This window comes from Colletotrichum fructicola, assembly GCF_000319635.2.
Source record: "Colletotrichum fructicola Nara gc5 chromosome Unknown KSG_Nara_v1_contig06, whole genome shotgun sequence".
NCBI lineage: Eukaryota > Fungi > Ascomycota > Sordariomycetes > Glomerellales > Glomerellaceae > Colletotrichum > Colletotrichum fructicola.
In genome coordinates, this window is record NW_027094056.1 from 1527177 (window position 1) to 1545062 (window position 17886).

Here is a 17886-nt window from a genome sequence, read left to right on the forward strand (position 1 = left end):
AAGCTGTATACTGAACAGGAAGAGAATATTCCAAGCCTTGTTGTTTGAGGGGTAGACGAACAGCCTTCTTCCTTCTCAGGGAAATGATCTTGAATGACGACAGACCATCATCCTTTGGCACGCCCCGTGATCGGATGGCATCGGCCAGTTCTCCCCGCCGACGCCGTCATAAACTAATGAGTCTAGCATATGGGGCCGCCCGATGAGCCTCCCGGAACTACGGTCCGATGAAATGTTAGATCTGAGGGCACAGCGAGATCTCATAGGGTGATCGGAAACCATATCCCGAGATCTCCACTTCACGAGACCTGGGGATTTGACTACGCATGAAGATATTTCCAAACAATCTAGACCAAAAGCTACAAGAATCGCCGCGTTTAAACGTATAGATTAAGGTGGCTTGTTCGGCTCAGCCGCCGGTGCTGGCAGAGTACACTCGCGGAGCGATCCGGGGGTGGGCCCGCCGAGAACCGGCCCCATCCGGACCTGAAACGGGCAATTCTGGCCGATGGAGAAGCAGCCGGGCGTTTCCCAAGAATCGTTGAATAATTCCCTTTCCAGAACTTCTCAGAGAAAGGAACGCGTTATACAGCAGTGAACGACGCATGACGTACCAAACGTCTTTGAACGAACCAAGCCAAAACACTGTGGAGAGAAAACCCACCAGGTCACGGTCTTAAATACCCCGCGCTTCCCCTCCACAACTACGACAATTGACTTCTTCAAAGCATCAAGAGAGTCCTCTACACACCACTCTCATTGTCACGACATCTCACACGAAAGGAAACATGACCATCCGTAACGGCCAGACGAACGGGCTTCGGCCCTCCAGCACGTCATCCGCACGTCTCTTCTCGACTTCTGAAGCCTCCGCAATAGATTCATTCGCATCCCTCTGCTCCCAGTCAGCAACACCGGAAGACTACCCCTTAGCCGCCTCGATCGAGAAGAACATCCCCATCTACGACCTCTCGCCGTACGCCAGCCTCGACGCAGACCAGCGCGCGGCCCTCCAGGACGAGTGGTACCGCGTCCTCATCTCCGGCCCCGGCGTCTTCGTCACCAAAGGCCTCTACCGCGACAGGTCCCTAATCGAAGCGGCCAACGCCGCCTTCGCGTCCATAATCGAGGAGGAGAAGAAATCAGGCGTCGCAAAGGGCGACCACTTCGCCAGCGCCGGCAAGAACGACCGCATCTGGAACTCCTTCAGCAAGCACGGCCTCGCGGACCCGGCGTCGTTCGTGAAATACTACGCGAACCCCTACCTCGGCCTCATCTCCAGCGCGTGGCTGGGGCCCGGGTACCGCATCACCGCGCAGGTGAACAACACGAAGCCCGGCGCCGCGCCGCAGGTCTGCCACCGCGACTACCACGTCGGCTTCCAGACCGCCGCGGCGTCGGCGCAGTTCCCCCGCGCGATGCAGGTTGCCAGCCAGCTCTTGACGCTGCAGGGTGCTGTGGCGCACTCTGAGGTCCCCATCGAGAGCGGGCCGACGAGGCTGCTGCCTTTTAGCCAGACATTCGAGCCTGGGTATGTGGCGTACCGACGGCCCGAGTTCAACGAGTTCTTCTTGAAGAATTACGTGGCGTTGCCGTTGGAGGTGGGCGACGGGCTGTTTTTCAACCCTGCGCTGTTCCATGCGGCGGGGGAGAACCAGTCGGTCGATGTTTACCGGATGGCGAACTTGTTGCAGATCAGCAGTGCTTTTGGCAAGCCGATGGAGTTTGTCGATGCAGTTCCGTTGGTGGAGAAGAGTTGGGATCACTTGGTGAAGTTGTACGATGAGCAAGGGATGAGTGAGGAGGTCAAGTCTTTCATAGCTGCCGTCGGCAACGGATATCCTTTCCCAACAAATCTTGACAACAACCCGCCGAGAAATGAGGGCATGGCCCCAGAGTCGGAGCAAGACAATATCACCAGCAGTCTAGTAGGCAAAAAGAGCAGGGAGGAGGCGGTAGATGCGTTGAGGAGCTTTGTCACTAGGTCAAGGACATAGATAGAAACCAAGACTTGGATTGCTCATATGAAACACAGCGATATTATAGTTCAAATAAGTAGTGAAGGAAGGGAGACGATACCATACATCTCGTTCGTCCTATAGATTTATGTCATAAATAGGAATAAGGTGGCGCGGTGTTTGCTAATCCCGAGGACTGAGGACTGGCTGCTACTTCAGTAGCTTTACAAGAGATAAAGAAGCGTTGTGATTAGACTGGAATAGGAGCTTTCCAGGAAATGACGTTATATTTATACCTTGTAAAATTAAGGGGGAGAGGTGCGCTTCCTACTTCAAGGTGCATGCCTAGACTGACCTATTCTAGACACTGAAGCCGCTAATGATCTGGCTGTGATAAGAATAGGGCCATGATAGGTTTTGCGATAAAATTTCCAGTAGATAGATACCCTTGAGGGGTTAGGCCTCGCTTCATCAAGGTGGCTTGGTCTTTCCCCTCTCTGTCCTTGAGATAATGCTTTAGTTTAGGAAAAACGGGGGTTTTCACGGTATTCATTCTGCTCCTGTACATGAACAATTTGAATCGGGATTTTGCCGAAGTGAAGAAACATCACCAGTAACAAGAACATTGTTTGTCTCTTTTCTTCTCGGGCCCTCCCGCAATGACCTTTGTGGCCGGGAACAGCAAGCGTTATTCAGGGTCCTGGACCTTCTCCAGCGTGAACAATCCATCAATGGCTAAAAGTCATCGCAACACCGAGACCCAGCTGCGCGAGTGGCTATTGTGACACGTGTAGTCAAAAACTTTTAAGCTGTTCTGGCAAGCACAAGTAACTAATTTCCAACTCGTTTACCCATGTTTCTCTACACTTGAATTTTACAAACTCCATGATTCCTACGTCCATTAATGACTTTGAGAGGCTGAAGAAGTTGTATGCCAATTCAACGCGAAAAACCCCATACGAAAGCCATCGAACTGCCCACTACGTGCTTCCCATCCGACCATTCCAGTCTGCCAAAGGCCGTGGCATTAGCGATACGAGACGGTTGCATCTTCGCTGCTACTACATAAGTCTGCTTTTCCCCTTCAGATGTGAACACAAGCGCAGCGGGCTTCACGCTGACCGTGACCATGTCCGGTTTATCTACCAAGACGCGAACGTTGTAAGTTCCGGCACCGCCCACGTTCTTGACAGTGCGCGAGAACATGGCCGTGTGCGTTCCGTTCGTCGTTGAGACGTTGTAGAACGCGGCGAAGGAAGGATAGTTGAGGTCGTAGACGCTACGCTTCACCCCAGGAGCGCAGGTAAAGTTGCTCCGTGTGATTCCTCTCGTGAACTCCACCGTAGTATTGAAAGCGCAAAGAGAGTCGCGGTACTCGTACGGGGAAATATCGTAGACCAGACCCGGGTCCAAGGCAGCTATCGGGTCCACGTGGCCGTTTCCATAACTGAGAGGGTTCGTAATAGTGTCATTCGGCTTTTCTAACATAGGCGATGAGGTGCCTTTGAGTGTGGTATATGCGGTAGTCATGATGGCAGAGCGGACCTCGGCAGCGCTCCACTTTGGACGTCGTGCCATGATAGATGCCGCGATGCCAGCCAGATGAGGGGCGGACATGGAAGTTCCAGAGATGATGGCGAAATCACCCTTATTAGTGCTTGAGTTGTCGTTTGTCCAGCCGGCTAGAATGTCTACACCTGGACCGGTGATGTCAGGCTTGAGCAGGTTAGGCGCCGCCATGTTTGGGCCTCTACCGCTGAAGCCGGCGATGATCGGTGCCGGTATACCGACTCTGCCGTCACGAAACTGAAAGGTAACTGTGGCATTCGGCGTTTTTGCATAAGCCTCCACTTCAATACTTTGCTTGTAGCTCAAGTGTATCCCTGGAAGGACGTAATAGGATGCGTACGCCTCATCACCCAGCAGAGCCGGGCTGACAATGACAATCCCACGGCCGCCGGCTTCCTTGACGACCTGTCCCTTTGCTCTCAGAGAACCCCTTCCCAGGCGACAGATCACAGCCTTTCCGGCCACTTTCTTCGGGTCAAGGCTGTCTTTCAGGCAGAAAGATGCGGTAGAAGCGTTCCCCTTGCTGACGTCCGCGCCGAGAACGAGACGGAGCATCCCAGAATCTGCTGCTGATTGGTGCTTTTCCCCTGCAGCACTATCTCTGTACAAACTGGCGCCAGTTACAATTTTGTTGCTTCCCAGCTTGAGTTCGGCAGGAAAGTCGCGGTCCAGCGTGCTGGCGGCGACAGTCATCGCCCACGGTGGAATATTCTTCACAGTGCCGGGTTCGGGCCCGTCGTTGCCGGCGGATAAGGAGACGAAGATGCCCTTTTCCATAGCGGCGTAGCTTCCCACGACAATCGCATCGTGATTGTGAAATGCGGTTTCGTTAGGGCCCTGTGATAACGATAAGACGTTGACGCCGTCCATGATGGCTTGGTCTATGGCAGCGGCGATGTCGGACTCTGCGCAGTCTTCCTTCCAGCAGACCTTATACATAGCTATACGTGCGTATTTAGCGATACCGCGGGCGGTGCCCTTTGCTAGGCTATTATAGCCTGCATTTCGAACCTCGGAACCGGCCGTGGTCGTGGAAGTATGCGTGCCGTGGCCGATGTTATCCCTAGGGGATTTATACTCTCCAGTCCAGTTGAATAGGTTAGTCGCATTTGACCTCGCGGCAGTGTATCCCTTATAATAGAATCGCGCTCCGATCAGCTTCTTATTACAGTTTTTAACCGTCCACTGTTCCCCCTCCTCACACTGTCCCCTCCATTTCTCCGGAATGGGGCCCATCCCCTCGTCGCTGTAACCTGGGTTCTCGGGCCAAGCTCCGGTGTCAAGCAGGCCGATGATAATATTCGACTCGGCTTCTTTGAAGTCTGTTTCATTTATCTCCTCAAGATAGGCGCTATGGCTTAAAGAGGACTGCCCGTATAGGTCTTCGTTGCTGGCGAGGCCGAGAAACTGAGGGGTCCTGGTGGTGTGAAGTTGAAACATCCTTTCAGGCCTCACCGACAACACACCTCCGTAGGCGCGCAACGCTTCGGCTTGTGCTTCGGTAAGCTGAGCAGCGTATCCATTCATTGCACTGGAGTAGGTGTATAGGACAGAGGCAGGATCCGCATCAATTGCGTCGAGAGAGGCTTGTTGCAAGGACCTCAGACGCGCGCCACTCACACTCTCTGCCTGCTCCATATGAACGATGTACGTTTTCTTCTGTTCTTCTGCCGCGAACACCACCGCTACTACAAAAAGTGCCCCCAGAAGAAGCCCCCAGATGTGTTTCGCCATGGTACTGGAAGTAACTCGGGACGTTCGACACGTAGACAGCCATACAAGAACAGTAGATTCTCTGGATAAGAAGGGTTGAAAAGCTAGGCAAGAGGCAGTTTGCGTGGATTTTACCCCGATCAAGATAATGTGAAGCCTCAAGAGCCGGCGAGAGATCGCCAGAACTTTGTTCGGGTGCCGAAGCGGCATCCAGAAAGGCTCCTTCAAGGATGATGGGATGGCGCTTGTAAGTAACGAACCTGACCGTCTACGACCATCTCCCAATGATACGTCTGGGAATTTTCGGGCATTATCCAGTCAGGCATATAAGCTCTTTTGTTGTCCCCGATTCCTTCCTAACTACTCTATATAAATATTCCATTCGTATGCAGTGTACGAATAAGCTCAGGTTACTTACCAGGGAGTCGGACAAATTGGGCCGTTGTGTCTCTTGGGTCCTGCCATAGAAAAGTAATTCTTCTCGTCGGAACCAAGCTATGACCAAAAAGTACCGGCCGGCTTTCCCATTTACCCCTCAAAGATATCGTTTGAGTCATGTATTCTAGAAATCCGCACAGTCTTGCACACGTCAAATTCTTTTTCTGTCAAATTCTGTTTCTGTCCCGGCTGCGTTTCCATATTCTTTGGACCAAAGTACGCAATTACACCACGGCGAATTAAACGACAATGCAGCACACTGCACGCAGACAGATGTCTCCTCACGCAAGCCCTTCAGCTAGCGACGATGACACAAAGCCGTGTCTAGTATCGGAAAACTCATACACAATCTCAGAATCAAGTCCATTACTCTCCGATGACTTCCAACCACTGGTCCAGCCTCAGAAAGCCGCAGCTCATCGCAGTGATGTCGCCATACCCACCAATATCACTGCCACCGTCCATGAGCCCAAAAATCATAGAGTTGATAGCGCTGATACCGTCTTGTACGCCGTCATCCTCCTCTTCGCTAGCTCAGCCGGGTTGTGGACTATTCCCGCCACCCGCCAAGTCGAGGATATCGTATGCCGGCAGCACTACGGCGTGCTGAAGCCTATCGGCGAGAACCAGTGCAAGGAGGATTCCATTCAAAGCAAGGTCGCAATGGTATTCGCCATCTACGGCTCTCTCCAGGCCGCCATAGCCGCTGTGGCTGCATTGCCCTGGGGCATTGTTGCAGACCGAGTAGGGAGGAAGATAGTTTTCCGGTTAGCTGTGCTAGGTACGATGCTCGATCAGCTATGGTTCCTTGCGGTTTGCGCGTTTACCCCGGCAATTCCACTCAATGCGATGTGGGTTGGATCGTCGTTACTGGTTATCGGCGGAGGCAATTCTGTTGTGTCTGCTGTGATATTCTCAATGCTCACCGATATCACTACCCCTGAAAATAGGTTGGTATAATATGCCCCGTTTTGTGATGGCAGCTGCTCACCATGCTCACAGAGCTAAAAAGTTTATGATCGCCCATCTGTCGTCCATGATTGGAAACCTCGGCTCCCCTTTGATCGCCGGGTGGATGATGGACAAGACCGGGCCGTGGCCAGTCATGTGGTTGTCGCTGTTTGGTTTCGCTACCGTTGGCTACGCCATCCGCCTCATTCCGGAGACACGACCGGCAGCCCGGCCTCCGAGAGATATCTTTACGGATTGGCCTACCAGCAACGTTTTTCAGCGCCTATCTCAGCACTTAAGAAAAGTCTCAAGCCTTTTTATGATGCCGTCTCTGGTCATCCTCGTATTGGCAATGCTTGCCTTATTCCCCATTACGCTGTCTATCTTCCAGTTTATGATCATCTTCGCCTCTAGGCGCTACCAGATTCCAACGTCTCAAACGGGGTTTCTCTCGTTCTTTTACGGCTTCAGTGTCTTCATTGTCATCACCGCCGTCTTACCAAACTTTTCAAAGTTTCTCGTCTCACCTCGGGCACCAAAGATCATGCGCTTTACTGACAGCAACAAGCGCGATCTCTTTCTCGCCCGGGCATCTTGCGCCATGTCCTTACTTGGCAGCCTATGTATGGCTGTTTCGCCGACTTTGAGCGCCTTTACCGGCGGGCTCGCGCTCTTGTCACTTGCTTCAGGTTGGGGCAGCTATGCGCGCAGTCTTTGTGCGTTGTACATGGACAGCGCGCACAGGACGCAGCTCTATTCAATTATGTCGCTGGTCGAGACGGCCGGGATGATATTTGCACAGCCTGTGCTTGCTGGTCTCTTCAGTTTGGGCATGGAACTTGGCGGCTTCTGGATCGGACTGCCATATCTAGGTTGCGCTTGCTTTTGCGTTGCTGCACTGGGACTGTTGCTCTTGGTGAGGCTTCCGGCGCTACGAGGCGGATAAAATCATGCTTAGATACTAAATTGTTTTTTTCTTCGACCCTGATGATCTTTTCTTTAGAACATAACAACTCTTTCATGTAAGGTATCTCATACAAACACTGCGGTTATGATGGCCTCATCCCCACAACGCGGATAACTATTCCTAAGTAAGAGGCATTTACCCCCAAGCAATCTGGCTCACAGAGCCATCTTTCCAGATGCGATATCTCAGAATGCTATTATGTATTACTGACATTGCAGATAACGCTAGACTGAAGAGCACGGCCCACACAAATGGCTGTCCTTGGTCCGTGACTTTAACAGAACGGTTCGTCTTCCTTATTGGCAACTACAAGACGAACTGCTGCAGGCTGCAGGCATGATCCCTAACAACACGCCTGGTACAGGCTGTAGGTGGCTAGACCTCACAATTCTACGATAATGCATAATACAAATGTAAAGAGATAAGCATTACAAGATGTCAACGACTTAACTTGGTAGTTAACGAGTTAGCATGTTCAACATCATTCGACCAAGGCGTATTGTACATAGCTCTGTGCGGTGTAATCCGTTGGTCTCATTCATTTGGTTAGGTTAATCCCTACACTAGGACTACGTGACTAACAAACATGAGATTGCCACCATTTACAATGGGTAGAGTATAGTACACCCATATCGCGGGTCCGCCGCTCAGAGCCGCCAGTGTCCAACGCAGTCATTCTGGTCTGCGGTGAGGATTCTACCTGAAAATAAGACATCTCGCCTAGTGATACAGTGAATACATTAGTAAGAGGTACCAAGCGGTGCTATGAAACTTGAACAAATATGTTCAGAAACTTACCGCAGAGACTGTGGTTTTGATTCTCATGGAATCCCCTATCCGAGGACCTGCTTGGGATCAGCAGCGTCGATCTCATCCTGGTAGGCGTCGGGGTGCTTGTCTCCGTCAATGAACAACTTCAGGATGTAGTTGACGCTGTCCGAAATGTTCTCTTCGGTGACCTTATCAGCAGCCTTGTCGCGCTTGGAGGCCGTGTTCATGAGGGTAGAGCGCTTCACGGTGATGCTGCCAATGGCGCGCTCAGAGACGGGTGAGGCGGCGACGGAAGCCGCGAGGGTGACAATAATGGCAAGAATGGCAGACTTCATTTTGATTATTAAAAGGTGATGGTATTCGAATCAGGACTTGATAAGAATGTGTTATTGTTGTGTTGTGTTGATCGTTGAGGCTTTGATGATGAGAGACAAAGGCGTGATAGAAGGGCGGGAAGTCTCTATACTTATATTCAAATGGCAACATATAAGGCCAACCTGGAAGGAAGCAATTCCTCTGCGTACTTCTGAGCCTTCGGGACTTTTCACCTTGGGAATGCGATGTGCCTCTTGCATAACTCCTCTCTCCAGTCGACTTCTCGCTCTTGACATCGCGTCTTACACCATGCCTCCATTGCATTCAACAATATCGCACGACTCAAGCACTTCGTCTCGAACATGAGTCTATCCGTTTGTTCTAAGGGTCTATAGGAATACGTTGTCAAAATGCACTAGCGGCTAACCTTACCCCAACAGTTCCACTGACTCATTCAATAGATGGGTACTTAGTAACATATTAACTTCGGGTGCGCGCTTGGTCCGACTCATTCAATAGATGCATCATCAAAGCCAAATCAGGGAGTGCCCCAAGTGTCTTTTGGATGCGTATCCGCTCGTTGATGGGAACTGGGTCGCGTTGGCTGACTTCTCTTCTTAGAAGGAAGCCCGGCCCCGACGTTATCTCCGCGGAACCTCCTCACGCTAGTTACACGATAGTTTCCGTCCGTATGCCTTCAACTTCCATTCGCAACATATCCTAGGTAACCCTACAACTTGTACCTTCTTTGTATCTCCATCAAATACTGCTTGCAACCCTTATCGATCTTAGTTTTGGCCTTTTCCTGATGAGGAATGTTGGCAAGCATCATAACCTAGCATCAATAATGCCGTTTCCTAATTGCCAACAACATAGGAAGCAACGACTCCGCCAATTCCGCTTCACAGTACTAACCCTTCAACATGGTCCATTGACACGATGAAACGAGCTAGCGAAAAGACTTCGCTAGACTGATCCAGATGCACGATGTTCTTCTGACGATGGAATCAGTCGATTCTAGAAGGGATTTCTTGACCTTCTTGGAACTCTCTCGGTATAGAGGAAGTTAAAGTATTTACCGCACCGAAATTGACCTCTGGAAAATTAAAGCTCTCGCATCCTCCGCCGCTCCGCCGGTTAGACTCTAATCACTTGAGTAAGGGAAACATTCGTATTCACCCGAGCAAGCGATTTGCGGAAATACGATCATATATCATTCAGAGACTCCTTTTTTCCGCTATCAGTAGGCTACGCGTTAGGCATCTTGTCTCCCACTTGTCTAACCCTTCTTCATTCTGAATTCGCCCTCGCACCCAGCCCATCCACAATGCTGTCTACAATGGGAGTCAAGAGCCCATCTTACAAGCCTCTCATGTCGACCGACAGTCGTGACTCTGAGTCTGTTGAAGACTTTGGCGACTGCCACGCCGGCGAGAAGAGTATTGCGCAGCGCTTCCGCTGGATAGAATGGAACCAAAGAGCTCCATCACGGATTACTGGTTTACTTCAGAGCTCCCTCATTCCTCTAAGTATACTGGTTCTCAGCATGGCTTTCGGTTTCGTATTTTCTTTCTTGCGAGCTCCGACTGATCAGGATTGTGCTCGTCAACTGTCTATGTGGTGTAAGTCTTGTCCTTCAACCCTCCTGGCAAAGCTGGGCAGTAAGACAAAACACAGACGCGTTCTGACTCATACAGCTCCTGCACTTGAGGCCGTTGAATATGTCCAAATGGATTTCAATGACGCCTTTAACTCAACAAGCATTTACCGTGGGCTTCCAACTCCAGAGAGAGAGCAAGCCTGGTTTGACCTCACGTATAGTAAGTTTGCTATTACGTCTCACCCACACACCAGCCTTCGCCAGCTGACCAAAAACCAGAGCATGCGGTCGAAATCCCGCCTGAAAGGCTTGCAGGTCTCAATCGATCTGAAGAAGATCACCTGAAGCATGTTCCTGAAGATGTAGGCGACGGTTATGTCGCACTGCTTGAGGTCTTCCATCAACTCCATTGCCTGGTAAGCCCACATGACCAGTTTCGCTCCCCAAATCCCGCCGAAATAGGTTTGCTGATACGCTCGCCTTCTGCATAGAACATGATACGGGTGTATACCTGGTGGCAGGTGGGCAAGTATGACAAGATCCCAGTTGGGCTGTCGAACGACCCCCTAAAGAACCGCATTCATGTCGATCACTGCCTGGAAGCCCTGCGCATCTCACTCATGTGCTTCGCCGACGTCACCCCCCTCATGGTTCGCATAGGCGGACCGGCGGGTGCGCGTGCGGACTTCAACACGCACCACAAGTGTCGCAATTTTGATAAGATTTCAGACTGGATTGATGAAAACTGGACCGTTAGATAAAGCTTTTAAAGTTGGTGCGTCTGAGACTATCATAGCCCGAGTTTCAAGGGATTCAGTGCCCTTGTCATTCGTTACAATGCGTTGAGGATGAGTTGAACGATGCGACATGAAAGTTAGAGAGACGCATATCTAAGATAGTTGAATATAATATATGTCTGTACCTACTTATATATCTGGCCACTCGAGTAAGCAGAATATAATCAATGTTTCAAATTAAACCTTTGGCTTAAGAGGGCTTGCTGTTCGTGTATCGTTCCGTTTCGCCAATTTCGCACCTATGGAACATGCCGTCTTGAATCTGGCATTTTGATTTTTGACTTCGCGCTGAATTTCTCCATAAGACAACACTAGGATAGGGCATGCAAGGATAATGCTGTAGTGCAGTTCTTAGATTCGCGCATATTGATAGTTGAAAATGTTGATATTCGTGGAATGTTCACAGCCGGGTGTTACAATCATTTGTGAACTACGTTCTGGGCTCTAATTGCATCTGCCGAACAGCCTTAGACCTTTCCATTTTGTGAACTTCACTCTAACAATCATGATAAATCCCCAGAAGATATCCCTCAACTTAGTGACAATCTGGTTTCTGCAAGCCTCTTACTCAATGCCCTGCGTATCTTTTCTCACCGCTCTCTACCGATTGTCCATAGGTGTTTGAACCAGCTGCCCTCTTTCTGAACCAGCTCTTGTGGAATTCCCTGCTCAACCACCTTTCCAGAGTCGAGCACCACGACTCTGTCGAAGTTCATTACCATGTCGAGTCGGTGACTTATCATCAGGATAGAATAGCTTTTGAACTCGCTCCATAGAATCTGCTGCATTTGCTTTTCCGTCTCCACGTCGACGCTGCTGCTGAACTCATCCAAGATAAGCAGCCCGCCAAAGTTGCTTTCTCGAAGAGTGTCAGATGTTGGCCGCAGTTCTATGTCATCTTTGCCAATTATGGATCGAGCAGTGTCCACATACTCAATTCCAGCACTTGCTAAGAATTCACGCATGCGCACGCGCTTCCGCAAGACCGCCCTCGCCAGGCTGAAAAGCTGTTTCTGTCCAATACTAAGAGCGTCCGCGTTCATCGAAGCCCCGAGCCCGCCTTGGTCACTGACCAATCCCCAAAGCCGCACAGTTTCCAGCACCGCTTGGCACTCTTCATCGGTCGCAATTGTGAAGGGGTCGAGGTTTATTCTGAAAGACACGCCATCTGGAAAGAACACTGGGTCTTGGGGAACCGCAATCACACGTTGGCGTAAGGTGGCACGGTCGATGGTGTAGAGGGAGAAACCATCAATGGAAATATCACCTAAACAGGATGAAACAGGGTCCAGGAGCCGTAGAAGAAGTAGGACGAGTGATGATTTTCCACTGTTCATGGTGTAAGTGAATAACCATGAATCATGTTTTGAGGGTAGTGCTCACCTGCCGGTACGTCCACACACTGCCACCTTTTGACCCGGCTCAATGGTAAGCGTGAGATTCTGAAGAGCAAGATTGGCGTAGTCTGAAGCTGTGTCCGATCTATTCTCATTCAAAGTCAAGTCGTGATGGTATCTCAAAGTCGATCAGCAAATTCTCATAGAATCAACTTTGTCTTGATCAGGCCTATACTTACGTGTAAGACGCAGATACTCCTTTGATTGCGACCAATGCCTTTTCCGGCCACGAAGCAGGCGGGACAACGACCTCTCCTGCCAATTTCTCACGAGGGGTGTTTTCGAAAAACGATCTGAGCCTCACCACAGCACCAATAGAGGTCTCCAATAGCGTATACTTCTCAACAAGGTTCGCCAGTGTTCTCCCAAACGACATGATAGACACCATACTAGCACCGGCAAAGCCTGCGTTAGAGCGCAGTTGTGTAGAAAGGGTCACTACAAGCACAGCTATCAGGGCGACCACAATACCCAGGACAAATGACAACCAACGCTGTACCATACTCAAGAGATATTCGGGCCTCTGCGAAGTGTCCAAGAGCGAGCTGTTAAGACGAGTGGCTTCATCCGTCCAACCAAAGGCACGAAAGGTGACCAAACCTCTGATGGTGTCAATAAAATTGGTGCTGAGACAGATAAGCAAAGTGTCGAACCCATTACCGATGGAGTTGAGACTCACTAGAGAGGAGCTTTTGCCTCCAAATCCAACAGACGCAGCTGACGAGAAGTACGCAGGTAGAACCTCTGAATACCGTAGATGATTGCCGCAATGAAGGGATACGATATCATCACAAAGGGAGACGAGGTCGCAATCACAGCAGCTGATCCCAGTCCAACCCATACTTGGAGCGATGTGTTGGTGAGGGCCTGCGGAAGCTCCCCGTCTATGAGAGTTCTTGAGAAAATAAGTTCGTCAGTACCCCTGTATCTGTCGCCGTAAAGTAACGCAGGGGCGCGGCAAACACGGCTCGGAGGGTGTCTTTGTGCAAGTTCGCTCCGGAAAGCCTAATGATGACGACTAAGCCAAGAATCGCCTCCGTAATGAGAGATCCCAGTGCTAAGCACTGGAATAGGGCGTAAAGACCAACGTAGAACGATGTCGAATGTGCCGGGTTCGTTGAGACCACATCCTCGCCCCAAAACTTAAGCCAAATAGTCGGGCAGTTGTAAGTAAAGCCAAACATGATGCCGAAACCAGCGAATGCGAGCATCGGAATTGCTCCGATTTTCCGGCAGTAGAACCGAAACACCGAAGCGTCGCCCATACTGCGTGCACCATCTTTGGTATCCCGTTGGTCCTCAGATGATGTATGTTGGTTGTGGGGTGTTGCAACATCAATATTTGTGATTGATGCTGATGTCGTTGATTTCTCGTTATCCACACCATTCTTGGGACCAGTCGACCCTAGCAAATTATGAATTGCGTCTTGTCCGCTGGCAATGACATAATCAAAGCTACCCTTTTCCGCAACAGTGCCGCCGGCGGCCAGTGCGATGACATAGTCAGCTGCCTGGAGATGCTGCGAAACGTTGGTACAGAGGACAGCGTTCGCAGTTCTTCTTTTGAGCATCCCGCTGGGACCGAATACGCGGCGGAAGACGTGCTCCTGTGTATCTGCATCAAGAGCGCTTAAGACGTCATCGAAAACGAGGAGGTCGCAGTGACTATACAGAGCTCTCGCTATAGACACTCTTTGTTTCTGTCCTCCACTCAGACTGATTCCATTGCTGCCGATCACGGTTAGGTCGCCGTGGGGAAGAAGACGGAAGTCCTGGGAAAGCATAGTGGCCTCAATGGCGGCTGCGTATCTCGACTCATCCACAGCCGTGAAGAAACCAACTATGTTGTCCCTTATAGATGCGTTCCATAGAAATGGAACTTGTTCGCAGTACCCAACAGTGCGGCAGTTGATGTTCATGACAGTCTGGCCTTCCGTAAAGGGGATTTCGCCGAGTAAAGCTTTGCAGAACATGGATTTGCCAGAAGCAACTGGGCCGATCACCATGGTCAGACCGGGAGGAATCACAACGTTGATGTTTTTCAGGACGAAAGAATCCTCGGTCCAGCCAAAACTTCCGTCGATTATTTTGGCAACTGGTGAGGCTGCGCTGTGCGAACCCGAAACCTTAGGATCAATGAAAACCTCGTGGTCTCGAAAATCGTGCCGCGATTCTTCCTGCAGAAAAGACTGCACCCTTTGCAGGCATGTAAAAGCGGCAATCAATTGAGGAACCAGCTGGAAGAGGGACGAAAGCGGTTCTGATAGCAGGAGTAAATACGAAATGGAGGTGAAGATGGTCGTGACGTCAAGATCCCGGGCTGTGAAAGCCAAGGTAAAAACAGGAGCCAACAGAACAGGTGTGAATCCGATGCCCACCGAGATGACCAGGAACCACCGGAATCTGCCTCCGACCTTGAGTTCGTCCAGCCGTAGCGAATTGATGGTGTCTTCAAAGGGAACTTCCAATCCTGATATTTTCAGGGACTTCATGTTACCAAAGACGTTCGCCGTATGACTGATGCGCTTTTGGATCCTTTCCATCCAAGCCATTTGCCGTGGCCCGATATATCGCATAAGAATCGCAGAGCTGGCAATGCACAGCACAATGAGAACGATGGGTACGGCGAACGAGGCGCCGAGTTTCTTTTCGAGCAGCCAACAGGCCAGACCGGCTTGTATCGGATTAGCCCAAAACTCGTGGAATTCCATAAGCCCCATACGGACTCGCTCAATATCCGCGCTCATCAATGTCAAGGGTGCCGAGTTATCCACAGTTGAAATTTTGGCCTGAAGGGTCTTCCTATAAACTGCTGCAGCCAAATAGGCGCGTATCGCACACAAGAGCCGTTCCTGGAAATACCAATACAAAGCATTGGCGATCGGAATGCCCATGTAGACGATGAACGTAGCGCCTATTAACCCGTAACCTCTATTGGCGTATTGACTGGTTTTCGGATCCTCTAGGAAGTTCAGAAAAGCCTCCAAGAGAAATGGCTGACAGAACACAAGGCCAAGGAGCACAATCCGGGGAGCAACTGGCAGTAACAAAGGAGTAACCAGGCGTTTCCCGAGCGCTCTGGCAAGACCATGGCTCTGCCCCTGAAAATTCTGAGGCTCTAGTCTTCGAGTAGTGTCCTGGAGAGTCTTCACTGACAAACTCTTGTCGAGAGGAAAGAGATCCGGTACAGTCAAGACTCTCTTATAACCACATATGAATAGCGGATTGAGCCATGAGAAGGTCGCTAATCCGAACACGCCGCTTGTTTCCTCTGGGCTGTGATCTTTGCGGTCCCAGGGAATCCACGACAGCTTTTGCCAAGACTCCAACACAACCAAGACAATCTTCCAGGAGGCGGCAGCAGTGAATATTCGCGCTATGGTGACTTCGCGGAAGGTGACGGCGGATAGCCATAGCGATCGTACTTGCGCAGCATCCAAGAGAATAGTTGAGATCAAGAATGTGTTGAGCAAGATGGAAGGTCGCGGTGAGCAAGAATGCTCAAAGAAGCTCAGTACCGGCATGCATAGTGCTGCGATAAGGCTCAAAGCAGCAGCAACAGTTGCTATCGCCGTTGCCCGGGCGATAAATGTACTGTTGAGAATGAGATTGGCCACTTGTAAGACTGCGTAGATGGTAGTTGCAGCCTATTTTGACGAGTTAACATGAGTGGTTGACACACATTTCGCGAGGCACATACCAGCTTGATGCACTGAAAGCTTATACCGCCCACTATCTTTGGTCTGCGAACCAAAATTATGATCCTTGGGATCGAAAGAGCGATGAATAAGGTAGCGGGTAGGATTTCCAGGAAGATTCTCTCGAACTTGAGCGTGAAGTCGAAGTCATTACGGCAGCCTTGAACACTCGGCCCAATGGAGTCGTCGTTTGGACAGGACATGAAATTCATCCTGATAGCGTCAAGGCATGTATGATGAGTCTCGTTAGGCACTGAAGTTGTACTTCCTGATCCCGTATTAGTGAACCGAGCAGCGATGTTTGGGCGGGCGCAGTACCAAAGTCGTCAGTCCAGCTGAATGATGGTATTGCACCATAACTTCACGCCCACGTTCTCTTGGAGGTGACACTCGCTGACCCCCTAATCTTGCAGACGCTCAGCACGGTTCTCAGGATAACCAATGCTGTTTAACTCCTTTCCGGGAAAACTGGTCTGACATCAACATGCCGACTCGTACCCTCATCTTGACCCTCTCAGCAGCTGGAACTTAATGTGTTCTCCTGCCATCTTGAGTTAAAGTTGTGTCGGCATTATGTGCCACGCTCAAAATTTCTCAGCTACATCGCGCAGTTCAATCAAGTTCATGGTCCTGGCTTTACCTTTATTGCGTGTGGTTCTTTGGAGTCTATAGTTCAGACTAAGTAAAGCTAGAAAAGGCATAGCTCATCCCCTCCGTTGGGACTAAAGGCTACCGGGGTATACCTACTTGCGAGAGGGAGATAAAGTCCAATCATAAAAGGGCCGATCTGAAGTGGAAACGTGGAAACGTGGGATGACTGATGGCTTATACATCAGGGCAGTTGGTCAGGGTCTAAGAAATTCCTAGCATCCCTACCATCTCCACCGCCATATCACTTACACTTCTGTTGGTTCGGCCTTTTCAAAGTTACTGACCTAGGGGTCTCCACACACCATCCATTAGATGACGAACTCATGGACCGTCTCTCAGTACATGACCTACATGTCACTCTTTGTCCCGCCTCTAGTGTCATGATACAGGAGCAGCTGCGGGCGGAGTAGCCGGCGGGCGGAGCAGCCGGCGGGCGGGATAGTCTCTCGGTTACAACAGAGACGAAGTACAATCAAGGCACATATCCGTCGGCATCTCACAGATTAACTCTTGAAAGGTCGCCCGTTTTGTTGACTACATCATACGATGGACATAATTACACAAAAATAAGCCTTTGGCTGAGTTGACAGGTAAGATCCCCGCAGAAGTATTGATACCAAGTCAAAAGAAGCGGGGTGACTGCGGGAGAATCGATCAGTCGGCAGAATATCCCTAATTGACCTCGTTCGCCACGTGCAGAGAGAGGTTCTTCTCGGAGAGACTGAGCACATGGCTGTCCACAGCATACATTCCCTAGGAGCTTTCCTGCAAGGGCTTCGCGTGCAGTACCTCGACTCTGACCAAGCAAAACTAACGAGCTTAGCAGCTCTTCTTAAACAGGATAAGCAATGTAGGCAAAACTGAGATAACCATCAAGAGGATAGTAATATTTTACTACATGTTCTGGCTTACTGACTTCAACGAGAGTGCAACACCATTCCTTTTCACCCAATCTAGTAGCTTGGGAAACTTCCTGCATTTGTGAGATGCCTGGAAGTCTTCTCTGATAGGCGCCTCTGACGCCTCAGAATCTTTCTTCTTATAAACCAAATATGGGGTAA

The 17886-nt window shown here is 50.3% G+C and overlaps 6 protein-coding genes across 6 annotated transcripts; 3 read left to right on the forward strand and 3 right to left on the reverse strand.

Annotated features, from left to right (window-relative positions):
- Positions 1-788: 788 nt before the first annotated feature.
- Positions 789-1997, forward strand: CGGC5_v010714 (uncharacterized protein; the record flags this gene model as incomplete). Its single annotated transcript, XM_032022440.1, has 1 exon — positions 789-1997. One exon carries the CDS (start codon positions 789-791, stop codon positions 1995-1997), a length of 1209 nt encoding a protein of 402 aa, XP_031892814.1.
- Positions 1998-2897: 900 nt separating this feature from the next.
- On the reverse strand, positions 2898-5261 carry SBT1.7 (Subtilisin-like protease SBT1.7; the record flags this gene model as incomplete). Its single annotated transcript, XM_032022429.1, has 1 exon — positions 2898-5261. One exon carries the CDS (start codon positions 5259-5261, stop codon positions 2898-2900), a length of 2364 nt encoding a protein of 787 aa, XP_031892813.1.
- Positions 5262-5927: 666 nt separating this feature from the next.
- On the forward strand, positions 5928-7575 carry ustT-0 (Efflux pump ustT; the record flags this gene model as incomplete). Its single annotated transcript, XM_032022418.1, has 2 exons — positions 5928-6628; positions 6681-7575. 2 exons carry the CDS (start codon positions 5928-5930, stop codon positions 7573-7575), a joined length of 1596 nt encoding a protein of 531 aa, XP_031892816.1.
- Positions 7576-8429: 854 nt separating this feature from the next.
- Positions 8430-8702, reverse strand: CGGC5_v010717 (uncharacterized protein; the record flags this gene model as incomplete). Its single annotated transcript, XM_032022407.1, has 1 exon — positions 8430-8702. The coding sequence occupies one exon, from the start codon at positions 8700-8702 to the stop codon at positions 8430-8432; it is 273 nt and encodes a 90-aa protein (XP_031892815.1).
- Positions 8703-10009: 1307 nt separating this feature from the next.
- On the forward strand, positions 10010-11043 carry cctO-1 (Cyclochlorotine biosynthesis protein O; the record flags this gene model as incomplete). Its single annotated transcript, XM_032022396.1, has 4 exons — positions 10010-10304; positions 10380-10502; positions 10562-10698; positions 10774-11043. The coding sequence occupies 4 exons, from the start codon at positions 10010-10012 to the stop codon at positions 11041-11043; spliced, it is 825 nt and encodes a 274-aa protein (XP_031892810.1).
- A 626-nt stretch (positions 11044-11669) lies between these two features.
- CGGC5_v010719 (ABC transporter FUM19) lies at positions 11670-16386 on the reverse strand (the record flags this gene model as incomplete). Its single annotated transcript, XM_066152405.1, has 7 exons — positions 11670-12408; positions 12463-12594; positions 12656-12914; positions 12981-13102; positions 13156-13343; positions 13397-16123; positions 16177-16386. 7 exons carry the CDS (start codon positions 16384-16386, stop codon positions 11670-11672), a joined length of 4377 nt encoding a protein of 1458 aa, XP_066008324.1.
- Positions 16387-17886: the final 1500 nt, after the last annotated feature.